Consider the following 14,458-nt stretch of genomic DNA (forward strand, 5'->3'; position numbering starts at 1 on the left):
GGCCGTCTTCAGTTGTGCAGCCTGAAGTGACAAGCCCGGCTGTGCCCTCCTGGAGCTGCGGCTCCTGACGTTGGAGGCGGTGCGCTGTGCTAATCGGATGAGAGGGAAGGGCTCCGGATGGCGGATCAGATCCCTTCTCGTCTCTGCTGACCCCTCTTCTGTCTGTCGTGCCTGCATTTGCACTGTCTTCTCCACTCTCTTGCAGGTCTCTCTCCCCTTCGTGTTAGGCTCTGGGTTCCTAAGTGCATTCTGCAAACTGTCCCCAACATTCAGATGCATTTCCGGTTCACAGGGGCGGGGGGCATAATCTTCTGTAACATGAATGCAGCTGTGTGTATGCTGTGTTTTAAAGAAAGGTGTGTGGAGTAGCATGCAAGGCTGCGTGCAAAGGGTGCAGTGTTTCTACGCCTTAAAAAGCTGGGCTCTGAGGAGAAGCGGTGTAATTCGGGCAAAATCAAATCCTATATTTTGGGGTTATAGACCGGGATATGGGACTGTACAAGGTGCTGAAGCCTCTTCCTTCTTCTACCACATCCCCACACACTGCACAATTCCTTTTTGTGTGAAATATTTTTACCCCACCTCTCAACTTTATTTCCAGGGGTGGCTTTAAACAGAAGTTAAAGATCCAATCAAGAAGCAGCAGTAGCAAAATATAATAGGAACATAGGAAGTTGTCATATACTGAGTCAGACCTTTGGTCCATCTAGCTCAGTATTGTCTTCATAGACTGGCAGCGGCTTCTCCAAGGTTGCAGGCAGGAGTCTCTCTCAGCCCCTTGGAACCTAGATGCTCTTCCTAGAGCGGCTCCATCGCCTCAGGGGAATACCTTACAGTGCTCACACTAGTAGTCTCCCATTCATATGCAACCAGGGTGGACCCTGCTTAGCTAAGGGGACAAGTCATGCTTGCTGCCACAAGACCAGCTCTCCTCTCCCTAATACAGTAAGAAAAGCAGGATCTCAATGGCTCTTACGATTCACTTAACCTATCCAAAGAACTTATCGAGAGCTTAATAGAGAGACATCCTCACATTTATGCTGAGTTACATGAGCATAATACTGGAGAGTTCCTAATCCTCCCACTATAGAAAAATGGGGAAATAGACTTCACAGTTTTTTGCTGCCCTTGATAACCTGTGATATCTTATCAAAGGAGGGAGTAAACTGGAAGCTCTTTATCCATGGGTGGGTTGTGGCAGCTCAGTAGTAGAGCCCCCGCTTTTCAGGCAGAAGTCCTCCAGCTCAGTCCCTGGCAGCATCTCCATGGAGGACTGGGAAAGACTCCTGTCTGAAATCCTGGAGAGCTGCCAGCCAGTGTAGGTGTTATTGATCGGGGTGGACCAGTAGTCTGACTCAGAAGTCAGCGTTCTTTGTTTGTGTTCAGTTATTGGAAAGTGAAGTCATGCGGTTGTAAATATTGATTGTGCATTTAATAATGTTCTGTCTGTTGGTTAGTCATGACTAGTCTGGATGTGGTGGTGTGTGTGCATGCGCGCCCACACACACAAATCCCTCAAAGTGGCCTCTTCAAGTTATCACAAAACGTTATGTGCAAATGTGGGACAGCTCTGCTTATTTATAAGTTGCTCCTTTGCCCATTTTGCATCTGATGCCCTAGGCCAAATGGCTTTGTGGCTAGGGATGGTGGGAGTTGTAGCCCAGCAACAGTTTGAGAACCCCTGGTCTAGGAGAGTTGGAGCTGCATTGTGGCCAAGGGAGTAAGCCACATATCGGGATGTCCCCGTTCAAATATCTTTTTCCTACTTCGCTAAACTCCCCCCCCCTTTATCCTTCCAGCCCACCACACTGCCACAGGGCACCATCAACATGAATCAGTGCACCGACGTTGTGGATGGGGAGAGCCGGACCGGGCAGAAGTTCTCCCTTTGCATCTTGACCCCTGAAAAGGAACACTTTATCCGAGCAGAGAACAAGGAGATCATCAGTGGGTGAGTAGTGGGGGATTGGCTGCAGTGGGTGGCTGGTTCTGAGAGAGGCTAAGTCGGTCATCTTGGAGATATGAAGACTTTCCCCTCATAAATATCTCGTCTTTTCCCATGGCATAGGGAGGCCATTCTCCACGTGACGGGTTATCAGCCTCTGCATGCTCCGAGACAGGACCAGTCACATTCCAGGCAGGCTGGTAGCTAGGTTGAGGAGCTGTCACTCAGTCCTCCGTTCCGGTCACGTTGAGGATGGCCTCCCGATACCTTGAAAAAGAACCCTTCACGGTAAGTCTGCCAATGTTGCTTTCTCACCTTGTCCTCAGGGCAGGGCACAATTACATCTCTGTGTTACTTTATCTTTGAACCCTGTAGGGTAGTCTGGGCTGAGGGATTTGAACCCAGGTCTGCGTCCCAATACTGGATCCGTTTTAAGGTGTCTTTGGAAGATCTCTTTGCAGTGAGTTCGGGGCTTTGTGTAGAGGTGAAGTTCTTTCCCGACTTGCAATCTCTAGTTTTATTTTTTAGAAACCTCATTTGTTAAGACAGTAATTTTACAGCATGTTTTAATCTGTTCTAACAAAGAAAGAAAGCTCTCGGGTAGTAAAGAGGAAAAAGTGAGGGCCCCTGAAAGGGAGGACCTTCTTCCCTTCCCTCATATCCAAGAAGCGGTGCAGGTGGCAGTGGTGTCAATTAAATATACTCTTGGGTGCCAGAGTGCTTCAGGATGGCTCTGTATTTTTCCAGTGCTAGTTAGAATCCTTTGAGCTTCACTTTAGAACATGACGGACATGAATTACTGGGGACTAGGAACACTTACAGTTCGGAGTGCTTCCCTTGTGGTTGTTTAATGCACCCCAAGGTCAACAGACATAGCTGGAGCAAAAGTGATGACTGGTTTTTGCTCTTCCTGGAGCGGGAGGGCGTCCCGGATGGCGTCTCTTGTCTTCGGTTGACATTGGCCTACTTTGGCTTCTTGAACCTGTCAGTCCTGAAATACGGAGGGGTACAAACTCTGAGAAGAATGAAAACCTAGCAAAACTGCAAGGAAGGGGAGAGGCAAGCCAAGCTGTGTGGAATTGGATCTGACCAGTTTGGCGAGATTAACTAGTTCCTCCTTTGCCTCCGCGTCTTCTTGGCTCCCCTGCCAAGCCTATGTTTGATCGCCTGGAACTGCCTCTTTCTGTCTCTTTGGTTGGACCCTGCTCCCTGCTTGGAGAATTGTTTCATGCTGATGACCTCATCCTGGCACTTACTGCCTGAAGTAAAATAATAAAAATTCAAATATATACGTCAATAATGGCAAAACCTGTCTCATTTTGGGGAATCTGAATCTGTTGCCGTTGGAGTGAATGGGAAGAATTTGCCTGATGATTTGACCATGGAAAGACATTGGCTGCAGTTTGTAACCATGAGAATCCCTCGTTGCAAGTGAAGTGAAGTTGAATTTTATTTCCATACGGGCCATAGGCCTTAGCAGAAATGCAAAATGCAATATATAACATACATATACATAAAATTATGATTTACATATCAGGCGGTATAAAATATTGTTGATAATATATGCATATATACATGGGTAAGGGATGAACCAAATAGCTTGTTTTAATTGCAAGCGTATCAGTTGTAATGCAGAATGTGCGACTTGATACAAGTGGCACGACATGTTTCTGTTGCTGAAGCATCAGTTGCTGACCAAAGTACTACTTATGAGCCTTGGTTCGCTTGGGGGCTCCCAGCCTGTGGTACTCCAGGTGTGGCTGAACTACAACTCCCCTCGTCCCCAGCCATAAATGCCTCTTGCTGCTCTCGGAAAGGCCGACAGCATGATGGCATGGCCCGTCTTGGGAGGTGGGGTGAGAGCCTCCAAGGCCATTCACGTGACCACTGGGGCTGGTGTGGGCTTGGGGGAGGCTCCTTCCCTTGAGGGCGCCTGCCTGTCACATGATCTGGGGCCCAGACAAGGCTCCGCCACCCACATGGACGGCAGAGGTGGGAGATGGAAGCCCAGCTGCCAGGAATCCCACAACGCACCGTGCAAGCAATGCCGTGCTTTGGGAGAATTCCTGCTGCTGGGTTGCTCCTTCCCTCCAGCTCAGTGGTCCAGATGACGGCCGGCTGTCTGAGGACCCACATGACCCAGGCATAAGAAGGGGGGCGTGGGGACCCTCCGACTTCACCGTTGGCCCAGGTGCAGAAACAGGGCTGCTCAGGGGGGCAGTGTTCTCTCTCATTTTTTAATCTGTGTGTGCGGAATGAGTTTTGTTCTGGGCGGCAGTATCAAGGCAGGGTGTGCGCAGCTGCGTTCAGAGTGGGGCCTTCCTGATCCAACCTGAGCCGGATCTAAAATGAACTGCGCGGACATCCGGAAATGTGTGAGCGCATGTACATGTGCACACCTTAGAGGGAACAGTGCCCAGGGGAGGAGCATCAGGACTGGGAGCGATCTCGGGGGCTGCACAGGACCGGCGCTCCTTGGGGCAACCCTGTCCTGCTCCTCTAGGGCTGGTTGTGTGAACAACCTCTCCGTGGTGGATGGGGGCAAGGCTGGTCTTCCTCTGCCTCCGCCCAAAGAGTCCACCCTGAGTGCCAGAAGAGGGTTTAAAGGATGGAAGGCGAGGGGAGTGAAACGGAGACGTCAGTGTGAGTTGTCTGGGTAAAGGTTCTGGCTGGTTCCTAAAGGCAACTCCACCCGCAGAGTCAGCTGGGGTGCCTCTAAAAGTGCTAGGGCTTAGGGTCCTTCAGGATTCTAGCAAGCAAGCAACCTCAGAAACTGGCTGGGGGAATCTCTGTGCCTCTGCCCGCATCTAACTGCTCTCTGGCCGCAGAAGCAGGCTTTACCAGCGATTTCAGGGCTAGCGGGCAGGCTTTGGGGAAGGCTGCTTAGACGTACCTTCCTTCCCTGCAGACGAGCACCGGCTCCTGCTGGAAGCCCCGAGGGTCGGGGTGCCAGGACGTGCTACCCTGCGTTGCGTCGCCCGCCAGAGCTTCAGCAGTGCACCGTGCGAGTGCATCGGGCGTTATTGGGGTGTCCCCCCCCCGAGTCTGCCAGCCGTGGCACACACGCTCCCCTCACCCCATTCCGAGGGGAGGCTCCACAAGCAGGTTTGCCACTCTGGTGCTGCCGGGATCCCCAGCAGTTCATACGCGTATGCAAGCCTGGGCTGGGCTCCCTTAGCCTGCTCTTGCACGCCAGTGTGAATAGCTTCAAGGAGAAGATGGCAACCCACACCTGTGGCTAAACGCCTCTGTCACTTTCCTCCCATTGCCCCTGCTAACCGGGCAAAGAGCTGCCTTTTAAAAGTCGCAATTCTCTTCATTGAGCAGGGGGAGAGCAACTGGCCCTCTCCACCCCCAGCACAGCATCCCTCCAGTGACTGGTGTTGGTGTCTCTCTTAGGTTTCTTTTTAGATTGTGAGCCCTTTGGGGACAGGGAGCCCTCTGACCGATTGATTGTTTCTCTGTCTAAACTGCTTTGGAAACTTTTGAAAAGCAGTATATAAATATTTGTTGTTGTATTCAAAAAGGTCTACAATAAAAGCAATACAATTACTTACGAAAATAAATTATTATTATTATTATTATTATTTACATTTATATCCCGCTCTTCCTCCAAGGAGCCCAGAGCAGTGTACTACACACTTAAGTTTCTCCTCACAACAACCCTGTGAAGTAGTTTAGGCTGAGAGAGAAGTGAGTGGCCCAGAGTCACCCAACAAGTCTCATGGCTGAATGGGGATTTGAACTCTGGTCTCCCCGGTCCTAGTCCAGCACTCTAACCACTACACCATGCTGGCTCTCTAAATGTTGCCATAACTAAAGCTGTACCCAGCCAGTAGAAGGGAACTGAATATCTATGGCATTTTCTGTTGTGTTAAGCCATTTATAGCTATTGAGGGTTCTTAGACTTGGCTCACCATATGGAGTAGGACTACAGCTCCCATCATCCCCAGCCACAATGGCTTTTGGGGCTGATGGGAGTTCTGGTGTCCAACAGCATTTGAGGAGCCAAGTCTGAGAACCTCTGGTCTACATGGATGATCACTGGCTCTCTGAGGCCTTAGAGAATTTCCCTCTCCTTTCAGCTGGAGGTGCTTGGCATTTATGCTGGGGCCTTCTGCAGGCCAGGTCGCTGCATGCAACTCCCCACTCGTGCACCTAAACACAGGCCTGATGAGAGTTTTCTCCGTATCAACGTTGCTCTGATCTTCCCTGTGCACCCTTCCCTTAAGACTGCAAAGTTTAGAATCTGGAACTCCCCGTGCCGCTCCGGCGATGGACAGCCCTGATTCCAGCTCTCCCTCAGAAACAGGCTTCTAGGCTGCCAGCCAACCTGCTTTGGGGAAGGGGGAATCTCTGCCGGGGACCTTTTCCTGTTGCTGGTGCCTGTTGCTCAGCTCGGCATGGTTCTGACTTGGCTCTCTGTCTCCCCTGCAGGTGGCTGGAAATGTTGGTTGTCTACCCGAGGACAAACAAGCAGAATCAGAAGAAGAAGAGGAAGGTGGAGCCCCCAACACCGCAGGTAAATCTGGGAAGTGCCCCGACCCCCACGCCAAGTCGCTGTTCGCATGCTCTGAGCGTGTCTCCAGAATCCTTGTCTGTAAAACTAAAGTGATGGGCAAGCTGTGAAAAATCACAGGTTGCTCATATAGTTTCAAGTCTTGCTTTGCACCCATAGGGGCTGAAAACTTGATTTAAAAATAAATAAATAATAATAATGCCTGTGCTGGACATTCAGTACACAGCCTGGCATGAAGAATCCTATTAAGTCTGGGCCCATAGAGTGTGTGCGTACACACACACACACACACACACACACACACACACACACACACTAGCAGCTACACAATATTCTTCCCAATTGCTCAGTGCAGATGTGCAGTCCGTTTTTTACAGTCGTAAAAATGGGAAAGCTTCTCTGTCATCCTCCTGTGGAATAGAATTACCCAGTGCTCTGGTTTCCCTGCACATGATGGCCCCTGAAGATAACTCTGAGAGTAATAGGCCACGGCTGAGTTGGTTCGTCGATCTTTTTGGGGGCTGGGTCTGTGTTCTCTGGGGATCCAGCGACGGCTTCGTTCTCTTTTGACTATAAATGGTAAAAAAAAAAAATCCTCCGTGCCGGACCGTGACTCATTCTTTCCTGCTGGAGTCTCCCAGTGGGAGGCACGGGGGAGAATCCCACAGGGTCAGAATTGCACCCCTGATGCTGCCGCTGCCGGAAGAGGCCGAGGCTTCATTGCTAGGTTTGGTTTAACCCTTCAACTCGCAGTCAGCCAGCCGCTTGGGCAGGGGTGGCAGCGTCAGCTGCCCAGGAAGACTCTGGTCTCCTTGAGCTCGCTGGCAGATCACACCCAATGGCAGGCAGGCAGGCACATGTCTCGGTGTGGCTGCAAACCTTTCTTCTCTGGTCTTGGCCACGGCATGGCTTAAACAGGTGTGGTGAGCCACTGGGTCTGAACCACTCACAGAGCAGCCACCAAATGAGCAGTGTTTAAAGCGCAGCTTTGCACCCTGCTTGGCATTTCTCAGATGTGGAGGAGGACAGGCTTGCAACCCCCCCGTTTGCAGAACAAGAACATAAGAGCAGCCCTGCTGGATCAGGCACAAGCCCCATCTGGCGACCTCCTTCCCTCATCGTGTGCGAGGCTGAACCGTAGCTCAGTGGCAGAGTCTGTGCTTTGCAGGCAAAAAGTCCCCAGTTCAGTTCCCAGCCTCAGTTAGGTAAAAGGATCATGTCGCAGATGATGGATATCTCTGAGACCCCGCAATGCTGATGCCCATCAGAGTAGACCGCATTGTGCTGGATGGGCCAGTGATCTCACTATGGATATGGCAGCTTCCTATGTTCATACATATGACGAAGAGTTTACATTTGTCCAGCCAAAGCAAGTGAAATGCCAGCCTACGTACTGCATGGTCCTTAGTGTGTGTGCCAAAGACAAGATGCATCTACTGAAGCCCTAGAGACCCAGGAGCTGGGCCCTGAAGGAGTGCTCTGTCGCCCCACACAAGGCCTCCCCAAAAGAGAGGTGGGGGGAAAGAGGACAGTGACTTATCAGGGATGGGGACCAGAAAAGAGAGACCCAACCCTGATAAAAAGAGATGGCGGGCACAGGTGACATCCGCGGGGCTGCTGTCACATGGCAGTCCAGCTCTTCTTGGGTGCCAAAGCTGTGGGTGGACTCTCTTCTCCACTGAGTTGGCCAGTGAAAGTCTGCTTTGATCAAGCCTGGAAGGAATCTCAAGGCATTCCGGAACAGTCATTCGGCTGTAAGTTCTGCACCAAGCAGAGCTCATTTCTCTAAGCTGTCTTCATGCACACTTACATGTGTCTGTTTGGCATAATTTTTCTGCCTGATAGGCCGGGTGAGGGTGGCAGCTGTGCAGGAGCTAAAGCCCTGGAAATTGCCCATGCACACACACACACACACACTCACACTCTTTCTCTCTCCTCCCCCCCCCCAGTTCTGAAATAGCTCACACTTTCAAGAGTTGGAACCATGAGGTTTTGTTTTTAAAGAAAGTGTTGGGTCTCGGGATTCTGTCTCTGATGTCAAATTCTCTTCTTGTACTGAGTGGCAAGATAGACTGGCACAGTTCTGATTATGTTAACAGAGTGCCTCTCCCATCAGTGCCTAAGGCAGGGGTTCTCAAACTTGGGATCTGAGGAGATGCTGGACTACAACTCCCATCAGCTTTTGGACATTGTGGCTGGGGATGGTGGGAGTTGTAGTCCAGCAACATCTCAGAACCCGAGTTTGAGATTGCTGGTCATTGGCTGTAATAAAATTCATTGATTTGAGAACCCCTGGCTTAACATGTTTTAACCCAAACTATTGATGGTGGCCATTAGCTATTCTTTTCCTTTGCATGGACAGAACAACAAAAGAGACAATTGCATTCTAGAGTTCTTAGGTGTAGGGAGAGGTGTGTGTGTGTGTGTGTGTTGCAAAGAATACAACCCAGGCGGCTGTGCAGACCCCCGCCCCAGACCTTTGCTTTTATTGCCCCCCCACCTCCCGATCATTCTGGCTACTCCTGCTCTGCTTATCCAAGGAGTGAGAGAATGGCACGAAGCCAGCCCCCAAAAGCCATTTTTTTTGGGGGGGGGGAGACTTTTGAAGCAGAACAAAACCTGGGTGGGGAGGGGGACACTGGCCGAATAATATCAGTTTTGGATTATGCTGCGTTGCCATGGCAGCCTCTTGGAAACCTTACAGGATCTGAGTTCCTGAGCACCAAATAGGGGATGATGCCAGGCAGCAAGGCCGGAAGTGCCGGTTGCTGTTGCTTTGCTGGTGATGGAGCTGCTCCTGGGGGAGCGGGCCAAGCAGGGCCAGCCTGAGCGCTTGGGTGTGGCAGGGGAGTCTCATTATTTGCCTGGTAGAGGATTTGTTGTGGGGTTCTGCTTGGAAACCCTGGAAGAAGGGTCGGCTTGGTGGGGGGCTCTTCTGCAGGCTTCATGGTACTCCCTGTTATCACATAGGAAGCTGCCTGATACAGAGTCAGACCCTGGGTCCATCTAGCCCAGTGCTATCTACACAGACTGGCAGCGGCTCCTCCGAGGTTGCTGGCAGGAGTCTGTCTCAGCTTTATCTTGGAGATGCTGCCCGGGAGGGAACTGGGGACCTTCTGCATGCAAGCAGGCGGGTGCTCTTCCTAGTGTGGGCCCCCTCCTCAGTGCTCCCACATGTCGTCTCCCATTCAAATACAAACCAGGGCAGACCCTGCTTAGGGCAACTATGCTGGGTTCAAGGATTGATCAGGGCACCACATTCTGCCAATTTTCCGTGGTATTAGGGGTGAGAGGAGTTTAATAAAAACAGGCTGTACAAGGCGGGGGCAGAGTTGGGGGGCCTGATTTGCATATTGCTGAACTCTGAATAGCAACTGTGCTTGCATGTACATGGGCAGACATTCCAAGGTTGACTTTTTCCCTGGACTTTTGTCCCTCCCTTTTGCCCTGTGTTTCCATTTTTGACACCTGGCCTTTGAGGGGTGCTATTAAAAGTTTTTCTATTCCAAGTGCAGCACTTGGCCCCTCTTGCTTCCAGGAAATCTTTTGTTAGCCATTCCCTGGTGTGGCAGCTTTTGCATTTGGCAGCTTAAGAAAATGCCCACTATAAATACAAACGAGAGAGAGAGAATATGTGTGTGTTCTAGAAGGCATCAGTTTTCCTGAAATTGGGGTGGAAAGAGTTGGTTTCCTGAGAGGCAGAGCCCTAAATGGCTTAGGGATGAGTTACCTGGGAGAGTGAGGTCAAGTAGTTCTGTATGTCTGTTGCTCTGCCCTGCTGCGTAGAAGGAGCCACCACTTTAAAAGGTTCCTTCTTAAGGTGTGCACAAATGCGCACCCACACAAGTTTTTTAATGTCCACTCAGTTAATTTTAGATTCCGCTCAGTTTGAAGCAGGAAGGGCCCACTCAGAATGCCTGTGCGCACACACTGCCTTGCAACTGCCACCCAGAACAAAATTCATTTGGTGTACAGGTGGAAAAAAATCAGACGTAAATTTATGTCAACTTTATCAACTTTAATGTCTGACAAGGACCTTATTTGTTCCCATTGTCCGGATTTGATTTGTGAAGCCTTTTGTATCCAGCTTTATGCAACCAAGTGTTGATCAGGCGTAATCAAATGATCATTGCTGCCCAACTTTCTTAGAACTGTTAATATATTTAGAATGTTTTCTTTTTAGTACTTGCTTAAAGAAATATTATGATACTGTATTTTTTTTCTTCTGCTTTATTTCAATAAAATTGGCAGGGGGGATTTTAAAAAAAAAATGTAATGGAGGATTTGAAAATGTGTTCACCCATCTATATGCTGAAACAATGTGGAACATTTTCTCTCCCACGCTGCTGCGTGTGCGTGTGTATAGCTCTAGATCTAGATAGCAGCCTTGGTCCCCCAAACTGTCACTGGATGGAAAAGTTAAGTCTGTCTGATGTGGCTTTTGACTGTCCGATTCCTGCTCTGTTCTCTCTAGGAGCCCGGCCCGGCCAAGATGGCCGTGACCAGCAGCAACATCCCCAGCGCTGAGAAAGTGCCAACTACCAAGTCCACCCTCTGGCAGGAAGAAATGCGGAGCAAAGACCAACCAGATGGCAGTGGGGGAATCGGCCTGGCCCCGAGCCCTGTGCAAGGCTTGGCTCCCCCTGCCTGCTCTCTGAAGGGATCGACCCTGGAGAGCAGAGAAGGTGAGGTCAGACCCTGAGCAGTAGCCAAAACAGAGGATACGCCGGCACAGGAGGCCTCGGGGCAAGAGTGTGTTTGCAGCCTGGACGTGCAGAATGAAGAGGCCCTCCTTGCCCCCAGTGTGTGAGGGATCTCTTCTCTCTCTGTAGCTTGGAGGATGCCTGTGTGGCTCTGATAGAAACAGAGGGGTAGTTGAGTGGGGAGGAGGGTAAGGGAGCCCTCTCTTTCCTTCGGTTTGCCGTTGGGGAATGCCTGAAGACAAGCACGGCATTCCTGTTTCTCATCCTGACTTCCCAGTGACCATGTTATGGCTGTCTGAGAACAGGGAGATAAGACCAGGCACTGGTAAACATACCCTTAAGGAGAACAGCTTTTTGGAGCGACGGGAGCAGAGTTGGGTGACTTCTGCTGCATCCCGAGAACACGGCATGCTCACTAACGTAGCAAAATGCCTGATGGGTTTGTGGAGGAAGGGTCTGTATATTAGGGAGGGGTTGCAAGGGGTTTCGGTGCACAGAAATAAACCCCCACCCCCAACCCTGTAGTCCTTGTAAGCAGAGGCTGGGACACCCGTTGTTTGCTGGCAGACCCCAGATGATTCCGCAGTTTTGCAACCCCATTTTTCAGGCTGGGTAAATGGAGGAGAGTTGTGGGGATGGGGGACCAATATTTGCCAAAGGGGCAGGTGAAACTTCCCATTGCGGCTGCACTTTTGTGGCCGCTGCCCTTTCCCCCTTGGAAGCTCCTGAAAGGGCACAACAGCAACGATGATGATGATGATGATTCACCTGCCATGTATTTCACACACACATGCCTCCCCCAATGACGGTTTCACTTTCTCTTTTGCCCCTAGCCTTCCCAGGTTTCAGCAGAAGTTATCACATGAGAATGTTTGTCTCAGCTATAATGCTATAGCAAGATCTAAAGATGCATCTGACCTTTGACCATGTGTTCTACTCCATAGGAAGCTGCCTTATACGGAGTCCGACCATTGGTCCAACTAGCTCAGTATTGCCTATACAGACTGGCAGTGGCTTCTCCTTGGTTGCAGGCAGGAGTCTCTTTCAGCCGTATTTTGGCGAAGCTGCCAGGGAGGGAACTTGGAACCTAGATGCCCTTCCCAGAGACGCTCCATCTCCTAAGGGGAATATCTTACAGTGCCCATGCATGTAGTCTTCCATTCAAATGCAGACCAGGCTGGACCCTGCTTAGCAAAGGATCTTAGCATGTTTACTCAGAAGTAAGTCCCATGGTGTCCAGTGGAGCTTACCCCCAGGAGTGTAGTTTCTGGTTAAGATGCTGCTCGGCATAAAATAGGAAGAAATTGGCCTCATTCACATGTTTAGTTGAATCTAGGTTTAATGTGGGTTACCAAAATAGCATGATTGTGAGAACCCATGCCAAGATGGTTTTTGGCCCAAACTGAATTTGTGATCCCCATCATGGTGTGCGTTCACATAATCATGCTAATGTTGGTAACCTACATTAATGCCAGTTGAGGAATGGCTGAGGGAACTTGGGACCTTCAGATCCTCTTCCCAGAGCAGCCCCACCCCCTAAAGGGCATATCTTACAGTGCTCACACATCTAGTCTCCCATCCAAATGCAAACCAGGTTGGACCCTGTTTAGCAAAGTCCATTTTATTGGGTGCAGGTGGGTCTCTTGCCCCTGATGGATCCTAAGGGCTGCCTTAATCTGCTGCACACCAGGAAATGTTGCCAAGCCCAAACAGTAAGATCCTGTTTCATTCTCCCATCCCCGACTGTGTTCCTTTTAATCTCTTCTGATTAGTCTGCCGGCACTGGCTGTATTGTTCTCCATAAAACAATAGGAGCCTAGCCTTTGCTTCCTGTTCGGGTTGATGAGTTCTCCCCTTGGAAGCCTTGCAAGAGAGGATTAGAGAGCCACCGAGGTTTTTTGCCTTATCTGCGCTGCATGCTTTGTAGCCAAAGGGATGGTTTTCCTCTTGTGCTCTCGGGGGAGGCCGCTTGCCATCCCAGCAGAAGCACATGTTTGGATTAACGGTGAAGTGTTCTTTTGTCCTTGACATCTTGGGGCTCCTTTTGATAGGTGTGAAGGACAAAGAATGAAACATGTTTTCCCAATGACAAAGGTGCTGGCCCACAAAAATGTTGCAGAAGTGTTGGAAAACAGGCGTTTTCCCCCAGCCAGTCATCTTGTGTGGCAAGAGAACTGGAGACATGAGGCGCGCCTATGTGCGCTGTTCACTTACACATATAGGGGAGCAGTAGGTGAGAGCCCCCAAAAGCTTTTGTCCATCCAGCTTCAACATTTGAAGATCCGTCTCCTTTACTGGCCGCATTGAAAACGTTTCTCTTGGCCCCTCACCCAAGGAGGTGACTCGGTAGCTAGTAGCCACTAGGCATCATGGTCACCAGCACTTATTAAGTTAGTGCCATCAGTGAGCAAACGACACAGGCCCAGAGAGCAGCTTGTTTTGCGTGTCCCAAATGTGTCTGAGAAGTTTTGGACTCAAGCTTGGCTTGTCCAGAGAGGGGACCACTATGAGATAGCCACCAAATATCTATCTTTGCTTGATTTTGCTGTCTGAATCCGGCACTTGGATAGAGGATGTTCTTGGCTGGAGTAAAAAAATGTGTACCCAGAAAGCTGGCTACTTGGGAATTGCAGGGATGTCTCTTGGAGTTCCATGCTGGAAGAAAGGCGGGAGAGAGAGAGAGAGATAAAGGCGCAGTGGGGAAATGCTTGACTAACAAGTAGAAGGCTGGCGGTTCAAATCCCTGCTGGTACTATATCAGGCAGCAGCGCTATAGGAAGATGCTGAAGGCATCATCTCATACTGCGCGGGAGGAGGCAATGGTCTACCCCTCCTGTATTCTACCAAAGACAACCACAGGGCTCTGTGGGCTCCAGGAGTCGAAATCGACTTGATGGCACACTTTTACTTTTTACTTTTACTTTACTAATGAAAGGCCTGTAAATTCTCATGGGTAGAAGCGGGGTCTTGGGTTATGGGAGCCAGCCCATCCTTTTCTCTAAAGTTGCCTTATACAGTGTCAGGCCATTGGTCTGTCTAGGCCATTATTGCCTACTCTGACTGGCAGCAGCTCTCCGTGTCCTAAGGCAGAGGTCTTACCCAGGATGCTTTTAACTGGAAAGGCATCTTGGATGCCCACAATGACTGTAGAACTGTTACTTACTATGAATAATGTCCGCCTCCTCTTTTTTTTTTTTGCAAACTTGTGTTGAGTGACTTACATCAGTGCCATAAAAATGAGAGAAAACCCAGCACACAAAAAAACCAAAGGCACTTCTCAAGGGCTTGAAG

General features: G+C 50.1%; 1 protein-coding gene across 11 annotated transcripts in view; it reads left to right on the forward strand.

Annotated features, from left to right (window-relative positions):
- The window catches only part of MPRIP (myosin phosphatase Rho interacting protein), a 128,180-nt gene that overhangs the window by 62,307 nt on the left and 51,415 nt on the right, over positions 1-14,458 (forward strand). For all 11 annotated transcript variants that reach the window (XM_053276125.1, XM_053276123.1, XM_053276129.1 and 8 more), the window contains exons 4-6: positions 1,800-1,951; positions 6,383-6,467; positions 10,939-11,149. In XM_053276125.1, coding sequence (XP_053132100.1) covers positions 1,800-1,951; positions 6,383-6,467; positions 10,939-11,149 — 448 coding nt within the window. The remainder of the gene's footprint in view (positions 1-1,799; positions 1,952-6,382; positions 6,468-10,938; positions 11,150-14,458) is intronic.

Source organism: Hemicordylus capensis, chromosome 13 (genome assembly GCF_027244095.1).
Source record: "Hemicordylus capensis ecotype Gifberg chromosome 13, rHemCap1.1.pri, whole genome shotgun sequence".
NCBI classification, from domain to species: domain Eukaryota; kingdom Metazoa; phylum Chordata; class Lepidosauria; order Squamata; family Cordylidae; genus Hemicordylus; species Hemicordylus capensis.